General features: G+C 36.3%; 1 protein-coding gene across 1 annotated transcript; it reads left to right on the forward strand.

Annotated features, from left to right (window-relative positions):
- Positions 1 to 1,051: 1,051 nt before the first annotated feature.
- LOC106151260 (ALX homeobox protein 1) lies at positions 1,052 to 15,756 on the forward strand. Its single transcript, XM_013524414.2, has 4 exons — positions 1,052 to 1,460; positions 3,290 to 3,591; positions 13,185 to 13,343; positions 13,866 to 15,756. Exons 1-4 carry the CDS (start codon positions 1,262 to 1,264, stop codon positions 14,184 to 14,186), a joined length of 981 nt encoding a protein of 326 aa, XP_013379868.1. The 5' UTR covers positions 1,052 to 1,261; the 3' UTR covers positions 14,187 to 15,756.
- Positions 15,757 to 15,798: the final 42 nt, after the last annotated feature.

The following is a 15,798-nucleotide window of genomic DNA, read 5'->3' on the forward strand; positions in this document are numbered from 1 at the left end:
AGTCTATTAGGCAATAAGTATTTTAATTTGGTGTCTAAAAATATTGAACAAGTGATTGCATCTTGGATTTTTGTATCAAAACAATCATTTTGTGTTCTTAATTTTAATATGTAGAGATTTTGATGGAATTAATCATATACATGTATATTGAAGGGTCTTTTACTAACAATTATCCAAAATTATTTGAAATGATGGTAATAATCCAGATCGATCATTCTTGAGACCTGATGGTCCAATTACTTTTGTTGTGTTAATAAATAGAATTAAAGCAATGACCAAATAGGCCTATTAGTTTTTTTTGCAAAACCAACGAAGCAGTTTAAATTTAAATCATCCATCAAGACATGTTCAAAACCAAATAATATAAACCATAAAAATGGCAAGGTCTGCACACGTCAATTGCCTGAAACCAACTATATTCCTTACACTGATAAATTCGTCAACATTGGTGAGCTTAGTTGAATAATGGCTTATACTTCCAGATGTCCTCCTGTTGGGCATGCATATAAATGTATATATAGTAATACTAGATAGAAAAATCAAATGAGAAAAATATCATCACTACAAAAAAGTATGACGTAAAACGCATGGCCAATGAAGAATTGCCTGACTAATTTCAATATTTAACAGGTAAGAGGAGGGTTTATGAAACGCACCATAATTTTATATAATATATAACTAAATGTGTACCTCAAATATACACCTAACCCCTATAAGTTATCCATCAGAGTAAAAGTGTCTTCTTTGCTTTGATTCCTGAAGAATGATACAATTGAAGCAACAGGTAAGCAACGGTCACAAGGAATGCATACATCCAAAAGTAGAGAGACCACGGGGTATAGAATAAAAACGAAAGGTCATCCATAGATTCACACGATCTCCCATCCCCGTGGTTGTTTTCGTAAGGTTCCAACATTCCCATTCCACTTGTATCTGTTGGCATGTTGTTCGAACCTTGTTGTTTACTTGTCACTCAATCCCGATTCAGGGAGCGGATGCTACTGCTAAGGCGGTAAAGACGCCTCAGCCAATAGGCTCGCGAGACCGCTTGCTGGAAACTTTATCCATGTAACAACATCGTCTGCGTGCTGTAGCTACATAGGTCGTCTGCCAGCTTTTTGCTTCTTATCTTAGACCAAGAGGCGCTGGTCTTCCAAAACTGAGCATCTTTGGTAAACGCAGACGATCGTTTCTGATCGGCCAGACGATCAGGTAGAGTTCGATAAGAAAAAGGCGGCAATCAGGGGAGGAGAACGAAGGGATGTCAACACAAGCTCCACATTTCATTAAGTCTGAGAATATGTTTGATAAATACTCGACCAATTTGACTCATGATAGCAGTTTGGATCTAGGTTCAACGCAGACGAATCACTCTCCATTAAGGGGTACTCCTACAACGGTCAGCCTGAACACGCACTCCATTGACGAAATCCTTGGTAACAAGAGGGAGATGAACAGAGGTAGGTCTACGTTTGTATGTCTTACCTTCCACAAGGCTTTAACCAGACAAAGCTTTCTTTAACAAATTCACCTCGGTTTGTTACTGTGCCTTATCGAATAATTTAGTAGATAATGAAATAATTGTTAAGTGGCTTCAACTCTAATCGAATCTGTCACCGTTAGACCATGGGAGAGGCACCTCTGCTAAGCAGATAAATTTAGAGGAACACATAGTGTCTTGTTCGTAAGACATCCTGGAAAGCTCATAGCAGTTTACTTAAACCCTGTGTCTTACCTAGATATTTTATTTCGGATTTAATTTCAAAATTTCGTTAGCTTCTATGGAGAACGGGCGCCAACTTTTCTAATAGACTTGGAGAAGAAAGGCGAAGTAGGTCATGAACATTGTTCACTCGATTTGCGATTTCAAACTCGTTTAATTTCAAGGAGTTGTTTAACTGTTAAGAAAAAAACTAAAAGCTTTACCGAGGAGCCTTGCTGGTAAATTCGATTTATAACCCGCAGCTGCAAGTAGGAGCATCCACAAAAACGGTACTTTTATTACATTTCATTTCTCTTATTTAGACAATCCGATGATCATAGTAAGCCGACATGTCTCTTTTCAAAACATCAGAGTGTAAGCATTCTTAATGTGTTCGCTACATGCAGCAATAGCGGTTCTTTTATTAGGTTTCGGTTTTATATTCGGAATTATTTTGCATTTCATTTTGAATTCGGGCAATATACGCTCAAAGATATTACATGTCTTTCCTTTTCAGAAAATTTACTTGTTCAGGTTACGGCAAAAGTCTCTAATTTAATACATTAAGACACGAACCTCTTTATTGTATTAACTAAATAGACTAAAACAAAACCGGATCTCAAAACATATTTCCTTTTCGTACATTTAGACAATTTGATGATCGTAATACGGATTTGTGCTTTACCGGAGAATATCCTGAACAAATTTCGCTAAGTGTCTCTAATTTAATACATTATCGTATAAGCAGGCTTCGCGTGTTCACTATCCACCTGGGACGCTCTGATTGAAGGCAGATTATTTTCTTAGAAGATTATAGTAATATGAAATTTATTTACAGATACATTATGCTGAACACTGAAAGGTACTTACGTATGACCAGAAGGCCAGAGGGCCAGTGTAACTTTCAAATGCAAAACATAGTGTAACATAGTGTTTTTCTTTTATGCTCTTTTTAAGTTTGCATTCTGCCAGTGAATTGTATTCGAAACTTAGTTTCTTAGTTTATAGAAATTAATTTTCAGATGGAGAGGACTTGTGTATATGCTGTAAAATCGCTTATATGCCTTGTTCATTCCATTAGTTTTATTTTAGTCTGACTAATGTTAATAAAATGAATAACTTTGTATTGAATTTAGCAAATAATCTTTGACTCGCTTAGATGAAAGTGTCTTTGAAATATTGCTTTAAAAGTGGATTAAAATATTTTGAACGGTCCCTTTCCGCGTATTTATTTTTATTTCGAAGCTGTTTGCCCTTCAGCAGTCAATGTACCACAAAATGTGTTAATTCATACGTAAAGAACGTGGATTTTATGACTCTTTTTTTTCTTGCAGAAATGGGATCTTAAGCATTCCTGATTAATTTTGTCTAATAAAACTCCTTAAATAAGTAAATAGGATGATTCTGATATCAATACAAATGAGAAGATGCACAAGAAATAGAATAACGAGCATAGTTGATATAAAAGTAACTTAATGGTTCGTCTGTTTCTCATTAAGGTCGATCGTGGCACACTTTCATGATCATAATTGCTCTCCGTCCACATTAGAAACGGTGATCTCCAATCATGTCTAAATTGTTTTGCAGACGACATGCATATCCACAACGATGGCGACAATTGCAGTCTGGGAGCAACGTCCCCTACAGACAGCTGTGGCAATCCCAGCAGTATCTCCCCGGATCTAGCTCTCAAGGATCCCATAGGCTGTGATAACTCCCAGGGCGACGGGGACGGTGAACCCAAGAGGAAAAAGCGCCGAAATCGCACCACGTTTACGAGTTATCAGCTGGAGGAAATGGAAAAGGTTTTCCAGAGGACCCACTACCCCGATGTGTATGCCAGGGAGCAGCTTGCTCTGCGCTGTGATCTCACTGAGGCCAGGGTGCAGGTACGACCGGTCTATATGGATAGTATTTTAATGTAATATTATGAGCCATGATATACTTGTTTTATCGTTATCTCGATTATTCAACATTCCATATTTCAGGAGACTTTTTTCAGTGTAAAATGTCAAGTTTGGGATATTTTGTAATCAGTTCTTGTCCACTTAAGTCAAAATGATCAGGCAATAGCTGACCAAATTGTAGCACATGATATAGGACGCTGGAAATGAAATGTTACAAACACGTTCAAGTCCGATAGATATTATATGTAGATTTTGTGTTCATCTACATTGGAATAGCCATGCCTTATTTCGGAAATAGAATTAACTTTGGCACTTTTCTAAATATATTTGCATGGTTCTTCTGAACAACATTTTACTCAAATTGATTTATTTACACCAAGACAAAAGTTGAACCCATTTATGCCTTCCTACAACTCAAGTCAGAGGCATCTATGTAATGCCATACATTTCAGTAAATCATACAAAGCGTTTGATCTAGTACAAGTTATATTTACGCAAGGATAAAACTAGGCGCTTTCATTCTAAAACAAAGAATATGCTCTTTGGAATCGGCGTGGGAAGTTAGCCTGAATACCGTGACACTTTTCAATCATTCCAAGTCTATGAAAGTAAACTGGCGTAAACAGCCGCGAGGAGGAAGCAAGTACTCAAAGATAAAGATCACTTAGGCACGTGATCTATACCAGACTGATTTCCGTTAAGAATGGAATATTCTAAAATTTTCATTGATCTGCAAAATAATTTCAAAAGTTTTACCACCTTTTTCCATTTTTTTTTTTTTTTGAAAATTTTAACAACTGTTTCATTATACTTTTACTGATACCAATTGAATGATTTACCAGCAGTTTTTAAAATTGGAATTCAATCCTTTGGGTAGTTCATACTCAGCAAAGCAGACCTACCGCTCAAAAAGTGTAGCAACTTAAGATACGCCAAAAGATTAATCACAAAGATGCACAATAGATTATTATGTAAATCGTTCAGCAAGTAGCCGCCCTAGTAGTTATCATTCAGAGGCCTTCGTCCTCCAGACAGTCAACAACTCTTTGCAAAACACACCATCACAAACTTATATACAAAACTGATATTTATGGTCCCAAGTAAGGCTTTTATAGTGGAAATATATGAGGCAGGCCGAGGCAGGGTCGACCAAAGAGCAACTATGTTCTTTTAAACTATTCAGATGCGAGTCTTTTTTTACCACAAACATCACAATTAGGACTGCTGTAATACAACGTCTTGGGTTCTGCATATAATACATTTTTCAACAAATTTGGGCAATAAGGCATTGTGAACTTAATTGTCATTCCTTTTTCTGAAGCTTTCAAAAATATATTTCCATAATCTTATGCTCCGAAAAAATAGTTTGTTTAAATTATTAAACTATTTCATGTCACCTGTTTCAGTGGTTTCCTTGACAAAGTGTTTTTGATCATTACTTTCAAAAGAACCGCAACACAACTGCAACTGTGTGCAGTAAAAACTCCAAAACAGTAATTAAGAGTACTCCCTGGATGTGATCGCCTGTGTCCCTGACAGCTTATTTTTCTTTGGTGAAAGATACAGTGCCTTAAAATATTTTGACTTTTAGACAAGAAATGGCTGTAATTTTTTATGAGCACCACCCCTTCCCATATACTTCCACTTTCATTGATTTCTTTTCTAACTGAAAAAAAGATGCGCATTTAAGACTTTTTAAACACAAATACTCAGAAAATATTACATAGATTTAATCAGAAATTTGTCAAAATACCTAAGTATATACAGTGTACATTAGTTACAAATTTTTGTCGAACTCTGTATTTCAAATATACCGAGTGAACGGAAATCAGCAGTTTGAAATCTTCAAAATACCTAAATATACACAGTGTGCTTTAGTTACAAATTTTTGTCAAACTCTGTATTTCAAGTATACTGAGTAAACGGAAATCAACAGTATGAAATCGTCTAATTAATCCGTAATCGGCGTGAGAAAGCTACAAACAAATCTTAAGCTCACCACTTCTATTTATTTGAGCAACAGATCACATCACGGACTCCCGTGTCTAACGTGTATATCGTATAATGTAGCCATTTGCAATTTACGCCTTATCACATCGAGTTACAGCAGAAGCCTAGACTCTGTGAATCCACCTAGACTTGCGACCTCAGTCCACCCCTAGCTCTTATCATTGTGGATTCTGTAAAATTAATACAAGAGTTGTAATTGATTTTAGGGGATAGTTTTCGACCCTGATACCCTTGCCAAAACGCAGAGGGAACTAGCTATTGAAGATTGGAGTTTGAAGTGAGAGATAATATCTCCACTTTGCGATGCTTCGCTCTCAATTTCGAGAAACGCGTGATTATCTTCCAGCGTCCTTTCCTCTTTTTCCCTCGGTGTATATTTTTCTGACCCAATATCCCTCTCTCTCTCTCTCGCGCTTTTAGGTAAGATTTTTTTTCAAGAAATAGCTTTGGAAAGGAACGTTTTGAACTGACCATTGGTTTGCGTACATGTGAAAACATTTATTCGAACTATCGTAAATTATTTGATATTTCAGTGTCTAAATTACCAAGTATATGATTTTTTTCATTAATGTGCCCTTTATGCCTTTGAATAGAACGAAAAAAAGAACATATGGTGCCTAAACTCTCTCTGTCGAACGACCAGGTTTTTCTGAACATTTGCAAATCTTTTACGTGATTGCCTCCGTGAACAAATTTGACATGATTGGCCTACATGAAGATAACATGTCTCTTGCGGTAGGAAAAAATTAAGATAGCTAATGACATAAACCCTGGGGCTGATTTTGCGGCAAATTTATCAATACAAATTGTTTAAGGGGAGGCGATCTCTATCTTTTAATTGACCAAGAACTTTTGAGAGTCGACTTGAGCCATCGATGTGTAAATTTTGACATTTCTTGTTACAAGAAAACCGATCCGTTGTTGAATGGTAAATTAGATTAGAGACAAGAGGCAGCAGTACAACGTCTGACAGCCACAATCCCGTCAATTCTTCCAATCCAATAGAATGCGACCATTTCAGAGCTGGAGATTTTGCATGGCTGATTTTTGGAAGAGACTTTCACCTCTGGATTTTCGTCGAAGTTCAAACAGCTGTTATACACGGGCACTTGCATTTAAACTCGAGGAATCTGGCTATGATGATCGATTTTCGACCCCATCTCCGCGAGTTAACTTCCATGATTGTAATGCTGAAAAGAAGAGAAAAAAACTAGCAATGCAGCTCCTATAAGTACAGTTTTGAATTTTCATATATACAGTTAACTTCGTGATATTTGGTATATCTAAATGGTAGATTTTAAGTTTTAAAAATGCGTGTAAAATAGATTATAGATATAGATTATGGAATTAAAGGATTCCACAATACATACGTAGACGCGAAAATGAAAGCAAAACAGACATATAAGATAATAAGAGGTTGGAAACAAATTATTATTGAATCAGGTGGATAAAATACTGATATGAATATAACAGTATTTTGTATTATGCACCATTTTAGTAAGTTTTGTAGTTCGCCTTTTACCTTTCATTTAGACCGACTTGCTGTATTTGAAATGTGGATGGTAAAACGTTACAAAGTAAAGCCAATGGTCGCCAGTCATTAAATAACCAAATGCGACTTTATTCAAGAAACTTATTTGAGGGTACATCAGACAAATTTAACTGTCAGTTTTTATTTTCTTGGTAATTGCATAAAAGAATAAAACATACAACCAGAGGCAGCAAAACGAAAGTCAATACTTAACAAAGAGAAACAGGAATCAAAAGTTGCTTTCTCTGATAACTAATTAGAAAACTAACCCTTACCCCTCCCTTTACTTTACCCCATCGTCGTCGGTGTGACCAAGCGGTGGGTCTGCGTGAGAGCAATTATACAAATTACAAATCCACTGGTTACTTATCGACAAAACCGTCCAAGATAATGTTCGACAAGTAAAAGGTTGCTGGAAAGTCTTGTCAAAGCTGTAGGCCAATTAGAAAGATGGAAGCAACCGGGTAAAAGTATGAGGCTAAATAACGCTGACATATCCAAAAATAGCAAACCGAAAGACTACAGTGAACGCTCGTGAAGCCGACATATCCTCTTTCAAATATCCTGAAGTTTTCTTGCAAGGAAAAAAGAAACGCCTTTCTAGAGAATAAATTGTCTTGAAGTTAGAAGTTTTCAAAAGCCTGGTTCCGATATTTTTATAATCATACACGTATTTCCAAGGTTCAATTAAAATAGGAAAACGTCTTTTCAGAATATAGTCATGTTTGTTTCCCAGAATGAAACAGTGTAGGCAAGCTATAACTATAGATAAAATATAGATGATATATGATTTTCAATAACTAACAAAATACAATAACATCTGCCGTGAATATATTATTATAAACTTAAAACTTCATGGTCTCTCTCTCTCTCTCTCTCTCTCTTTCTCTCTCTCTCTCTCAGTTCAATTTAACGTTTTAACCCCAATTTCAAGACGTCGAGGACCGATTCTGGCGTCACGTGCCTTAATTGCTTTACATGGGAGGCAGGAAAAAGTCAAGCAGAAATCGCAGAGTGAAAATGATCTCTACAACAGAGTCGAGAGAGCAACGATGCGAAATCCGACATCGGTTTGCGCCATGTTTACAAGACGCTGGCATGTCAGACTGATTAAAAAGCACGATCTTCAAAGGCAGCGCGTGGGATCTCAATATTCAAAGTTTGCATAGAATGCGAGGGAAAGTTGTTGTTTAATTTTTCTAGGTGATTACTCAACATTTTATTAGTGGAGAAGTTGGAGATGCAAGAAATTGGGAAGATTCCAAAGCATATGTGATTGACACGGGTCAAGTGCGCTTTTTACTCCCAAAAACAACGAATTCTGATGGCTTAGTCTCCAGTTGCCTCAGAGGACGGAAGTATAAGATAAAATATCAATCTGATATTACAGTCTGGATACCTTTAGAATAATTAAGCCGAACAGCTCAGAGTAAATTACGGGCTATTAGCCACAAAAAAACAGCCAGATGAGGACGGGGTGCTTCACTATACCACAGACTCGTCTCGCCAAAGTCATTCACATATATACATGCCAAATGATGCGATATTTTATATTTCCGTCTTTTCCCATGCCAGTCCTAGACTCCTAAACAGAGATAGAAAATAATTGCGTCTACATTGTTCCAGTGGCTACTTCTCAAGGATGACCAGCCACATGAAAATAAACTGTGAATCTTACGAGCGCCAGGTCATCTCCGCGGTGTTTGCATAATAATCACTTAGGTAAAATGAGGAACCAAATTGGTATAAATTGAAATCAATGGGAAGTTTGTTTTATTCGGTAATGCATTGGAATGTTGAGTGCATCGCGGCCGAGTTTATTTATATTCGAGTCCCTGAAGATACAAGGGAGCAGATGTACATAGGGATACCGTGTATGAATAAATAAACAACGAGTTATCTATACTGCCAGTACAAGGGGAACAAGCGTAACAACATGAAACAACTTCGTATGACGGTAAAGGTCTGCAATTACGTGATATATTAGCAGCACTTAGAAAATAGAAACACCAAAGATCCATGCGTCTTTCAGTAAAAATGCCTTTCGGTGTTAGCTAAATACGTACAATATTGGTTTTATAAAAACGCCTTGGATTACAAACTGACATACTTATTCTCGTTATGATCATTATTATCATTTTTCTTATGTAGTCGTTATAACTGATATTTAGTCTGTTAATTCATTACTTACTGCGTAAGGTGGTGCTTTATAAAATTAACTCATTTGCTCGATAACATTAACTCATTCAAATTATGAAAAAATACCTTAATAGGAAAGGAATCTCTCAAAAATTAATAATTTCAGTCTTAAAGGGCTGAGCAAAATTAAGTGAAGGTTTATTAAAAGTTTGAATGTTTGACTCGGAACAGACTTATCATCTTCAAAGCCAAGGCTTTTAAAATATAGAATACTACAAACTGTATATAACTGCATATAACAAATATATATATATACCTGAGATGAGTATGCAACATCAGCTGCAAAGGAGAGTTATTGTACCAATTTAAATATCTCGAGTTCATATGACTTTAGAGGCAAAACGTGTATCAATATCAAAAAACACATTTAATAAGATGAGCCCAATACTAAAGAACAGAAATATCTTTATGGACACTAAAATAAGAACATTGAAAACCAACTCGTGGTCAGTCCTCTTGTATGGATGTGAATGGTGGAATATCCCCAACAACACTAAATGCTACAAAAATGTGGTACCTAAGAAGATTGTTGAAAATATCCTGGACAGAAAGAAAGACCAATGAAAGGAAGTGTTAAAGAATTGGTACAATGGTTACTGATGAAAACAACCAGAAAAAGACAAATGAAACATCTGGTTCATACCAGCAGGAAAGACGGACAGAAAAACTCAAAACTATTTGGTAAAATTGAAGGAGGAAGAAGCAGAGGAAGACAAAGAACATCACACATTGGCTTCTAGTTTTAATACTTTTGCAACAAATCAACGACCGCCAATCAGCGAACTCGCACAACTGACTGAAAGTAGAGTGGTCTGGAGGGCCATGATCATCTATGCCTGCACCAGGCCTGACACTTAAAAAGAAAGATACCCGAGATTATTTTTGTATGATACGATTTTTACATGTAAACAACTGAAAATGGCACAAATTTGTTGAAATATAATAACCAGTACACTATATATTTAGTTTACCGTCCGTGGACAATTTTTTCTGTGCACTAATTGTCAGAAAGCATGGCTCCGCTTTCTTCATATGTGTTCAATATTCTACCTAGACAGTCAAATTAGCCTCTCAGACTTTACGCTTCTAATCCGTTTGTATTGCAGCAGATTTTCTCTCTAGGATACCTCAACCTATGGTTCACATGCCGTTCTGATTCCCCGATAACACTGGCCTGGTCACTGCAGGGTTAGGTGTAAGGACACGAGAAGACTTGACCCTTGTGACCAAAAACATATGCTGAAACGAATTTGGAGATTGGTCAAATATTAGACCTATTTTACACCCTTAACCTCTGCTTTATATGGCATCCTGTTACTGTGGCATTAGAAGATATTCTCATGTCGTATTTCTTTTACTAACTCCAAATTGTCCGATATTTGTAGAATGAATACCCTTTTTGCAGTACTTTGCCGAAGCTAATTTAAAATAAAGTCCAATCCCCAGACACTTTATGATAAGATTCTGCAAACTGCTCAAAATCCCTTCAGTCAGTTTGAGTTAAAACATCTGAATAGAACATTCAGCTTACGAAAATTGCAATGCAAATAAGATGAATAAAATTTTGGCACAATCGATTGATAAGGGGTAAAGGAATAACTCAAATCAACGTTTTGAGAAACTCATTTGGTTATTGCTCCATCAGCCACAGGTATCCACGTGCTGAGCCTCCGTTGAAAATGAGTGAAATTCTCGAATAATGAAATAAGTTCTCTTATGGGCATGAACATAAAAAACATAAAAAATATACACCCTCCGTCGAAAATGAGTAAAATCCTCGACTGGTGAAATAAAGTCTCTTATGGACATGAACATAAAAAAAAAACATAAAAATATATATACTGTGCCCAATTTAAAAAACGTTAACATTTAAGATGTGTTATCACCACTTGAAGAAATACGTCTAAAATTGGATTAGCTTGCTAAGGAGATAAAAACCTAATGTGAGGATTATGACAAGCTGCCGACTTGGGTGCAGAACTGCTTTTTAAACTATAAAACAAAAAGTTTGACTTCTAAAAAGAAAATAATAATAATAATAATAATAATAATAATAATAATAATAATAATGTTATAAAATAAAAAGGAAACCTGCATGTCCATTGAATTCATGGAATTATTATGTTAATCAAACTAGACTAAACCTTACCATCCGGCATCATTCATTCAATTTGGAAAATTTGGAAAACCATAAAGAAGCATTTAATAATGCAGCGGTATATAAAAGAACTGGTCTGTTAGATTTCGCATGCTGGCAGTATTTTGCTTGCATTTGAAGACGCGTTGAATTAATTGTCCTCATCATACCTGATAAAGTTTATTTAAAAAAAAAACTGAAAAGGTATTTACAAGGTTGAAGAAGTATTACATACAGTAGTCTTTGCTTACAGAGATAGATTATAATGAACAGAAAAATGGTTACCTTAAAAGGATACGCATTATTCATTTCCTTTTATCTAAAGTAAGAAAAATATTTTTAAAAGATAAAGCACAAGTGTTTCCGTAAATATAGTATTCAGAATTCGACGTCCTCTCTGCTATTGATTAGACGGGTATTGTTCTTACCAGTACTTAGAACGCAAAATCAAAAATAAATTAATTGCTTCTTCTTTTTCTTGGCGTAGGAACGGGCCGGAAAATGTGCAACCATTCTCTGTACAGTTGCCCCCTGCTCGGATTCGACTTACAAAAGGTGTCTCGACCTTTTCTTAGTTTCTTAGATGTAACAAAAAGTGGTTAAGGATTGGAAGGCTTTTTGGTAATATTTAGCGCTTCTGACAGAGGTTTCACCTCTGGGGAGAGGGAAATTACATTAGGCTCGCTATATACATTGGGCCTGATCAGTATCAGCATATTTATTAAGAAAATAAACCAGTTTACTTTCAATTTTGAGAGAAAACACTTATGCTCTCTCCGACCAGGTTCCGATTGGATATAATCTGGTACCGGGGTGCAGTGAGCAGTTATTTTCGAATGTAATACATGGTTGGTAAAATTGTAACTTGCACAGAGGTCGCATACTATCTGGCCCCATCTCACCGACTCTAAATTGCATTTTCTTCGGTTACAAATCCCAACAAACTCCAATCAGGCTTAAAACAGATAAAACAAGATCATTCACAAATTGCCATCAACTTAAATTGACCTCTTGTATAGCCATGTGGTGACTTTACGATTTACATTATGATTAATGGAATTAGCTTTAAATGCATTAATTAATTAGATTCTGCGCCCCACAGGCTCTCTTTAGGAAAGATACAACTTACGCTTCATGTTTCATCCCTTCAGCGACAAAGACTTCTTAAGCAATTCTTCCTCGCCGCAGAAAACACGCTCGCTGTCTAAGATTGTTAGAATCTACCAGGAGACAATAAACGATTTCAGTTTTTTCAACAACTTACGTAATTATATGTGCTGTTTACAACATGGAAATAAATTGAGAGATATTGGAGTGTTAATGTTCTTTAACGTATTCTTGTTGTTTTCCATTAAGTAAGGATTTCGACGCTTCAGTTAAGAACACTTTAGAGCGATATTGACTTTGGACATAAGAACGATTTTATCCGTGTCTTATGGCATGAAATTATCTTTTGGTACATACTCTTTCAATAATACTCTTTCGCGGTAATTACAATTATCAGTTAATCCTTTTGGTCTTTTTTATATGATAAACGCATTTACTTTCTTTTCTTCTTTTTTCGTGGAGGGTGGGGGTGGTCCCCTTGCCAATTCAAGTATAGGCCTATGTTACCTCTGTATCAGTGGCAGCAGCGAACAAATTCGGTATAACAGTGCAATCACTGCAGTCTAACACTGTCCACTCTTCGTTTTGCAGGTCTGGTTTCAGAACAGACGAGCAAAATGGCGGAAGCGTGAGAGGTATGGCCAGTTGCAGTCCATGCGAGCTATGGCTACGGGGACGTCCCCGGGCTACGAGATGCCGATCGCTCCAAGACCAGATGCCTATCCACAAGTTCAAGTCAGCAACTTTCAGGTAAGATGAATGAAGATAAACATTACAATAATCGGTAATAAAGATAGAGAAGCAACATGAGATATAGTGCCATCAGACAGCGGGGACAAATGTTGAATATGAGCACACTTATGGTTTTGGTACTCTATTGCACTATTATGAAGATCAAAAACTGATCTAATACATTTGAATACTACCAGTAAATTGCTGGGATTTTACTATAATGAATACGTGTATTTGTATGAGATATTATTGAACCTTCCAAGGTGCCGTATAGTGGTTTTACAAAATATTAGAACATATTATATTCATTATAGTTCTTGGCAAATTTACACATTGTGCACAGTTTGGCTTCCCGTATTAAAGTATAGACGACATAACCATGCCCTTTCACTGTGTAGCTTGTGTGATTTGTAAACTGAATCTTGTTTTCGACAATCAAGACGAGTTTTATTTAGATTGTCATTATTTGATTTAGCCCTTTTTTCTAGGTATTTCATTTATTCATCTGTCTATTTATCTATGTATTTCTTGATTTTGCAGCCTATGCATCAGAACCAAATGTGGCCGAACAACGGCAACACTGCCTATTCCATGTCCAATATGAACGTGAACTCGTGTATGAACCCTCACCAAGCCATCCCAAACTTCATGAATCTATCGCACGTGGGCCAACTCGCGCAGCACAACGCGTCTCTGGCTCAACATAACGCTGCCCAGGCGCCGCACATGGGGTTACCGTGTACCCCCACCCAGACGCTAGACCCCTGTGATCAACGAAGGAGCTCCAGCATTGAGGCATTGAGACTTAAAGCCCGTGAACATAGCGTTAATATGGGTATGCTTAGTGCGTACGCTAAGTAGGTTTAGTTAAATATGGACATGGTTGGGTGTCAAGTCGGTCGAAATGTCTTCAATCAAATAAAGAATAAAGACAACATCGCCAAATAAGGTGAATTTCGTTTGGTTGGCAACATTACAATTGCTTAAACGCGTGGAAGGAGAGAAATTCGACGACAGCTGGATTTATAGTTTGACACTGCTTGAACTTGGTAGGACTACCTTGAAGAAGGTCCAAAAAGCCAAGGACGGGGACTGATGGCTGTTAAATTCCTTGACATCACTTTATCTAGGTAATATCACACTGAACCACGTTCTGTCTACGATTACGTCAATTTAAGATTTTTCTGTTCGAACAATGCAAGAGACAACTATCTCAATCTATATGGGAATCCATGGATATCAATCACGTTTTGCAGAAATGTTCACCAGATGAATTCAGCACATATATTGCAGATTTGTCCCATGTACAGAAAACAGGCAAATCACGCTGGACAGCATTGATCACTATTATATGCAAAATAATCGGTTACGCAGAATCAGTGCTGCCAAGAAGTTGTGTGGAGTTAAAAACACTTTAATCCTGATGGTTTTGCTATTAAATCCGACATGACTGATATAGCAAAACGAACTTTGTGATCTTTCCGTCGCTTACAAAGTGCCTGAAGACGAAAGTTACGCCATAGAATTAGTATCAGTAATGTTAAATACATCTTGATTGGCGAAAAAAGGCTTATGATCCCTTAGCAATGTATTAGGCCTGCTGCTCCTTCTTGCAATTTAGCTGCAACTTTGCTGCAAATTAGCAGCAATAAAATATTTTTTGCAATCTCCTGCAAATTCGTAGCCGCAAACTTTTAGTTTACAGCAATATTGCTGCAAACTTTTCATTTTGCTGAGGGATGATCGCGAGTAACTGTAAGAAGCATATCTTTATGTTAAGATCTATAGTTTTGGAAAAACGACATCTTTGCTTGAAATCCGTCCAAATCTTTACAAAAGCTAATGTCGGCACTTTCTTTGTAAATTGAATTAAAGTATTAATATTTTTAGATAAAAAATGTAAATATGTATATATATTCAAATATGGTACTATGTTTGATTTAAATTTTGACGCTAAGCTTCGCGCTTTAGAAATTACGAATGATCTACACTTTTTCACAAAATTCACCATATGAAATGAGTAAGATATTTATTGTATATAGAAAAGTAAGATGAAATACCGGTGGATATAATATACACATATCATTTTATAACTTCATGGTATCCGTGAGAGTAGTGCGCGGGACATTAACATACCAACCCTTTTAAAAAGGGGTTATGAAAAAAAATACTTTCAAGCTACACGTCAGCGCCGGTGAAAGATTTTCAAGACCTTAAGAATGTTTTCCTTTAATGCTTTATTAGGATATGCAAAAGAAAAGTTTTGTTAGTTTTTGGTTCTCAAAATATTTTATAATTTCAGTGCTTTTGCTCGTTTATCAGCTGATGGAATTTTGAATCACCGCATTCACAAAGTGCCTTCAGAACTATTTTACCTGTATTGATGAATGATGCCATATTAATCAAGATACTATAAATCATTCTGATGTGATATTTTCAGTGCCAAACGTTGCAATAAAATGTAAATAAATGT

Source organism: Lingula anatina, chromosome 1, assembly GCF_051362555.1.
Source record: "Lingula anatina isolate TDL-2025a chromosome 1, LinAna3.0, whole genome shotgun sequence".
Lineage (NCBI taxonomy): Eukaryota > Metazoa > Brachiopoda > Lingulata > Lingulida > Lingulidae > Lingula > Lingula anatina.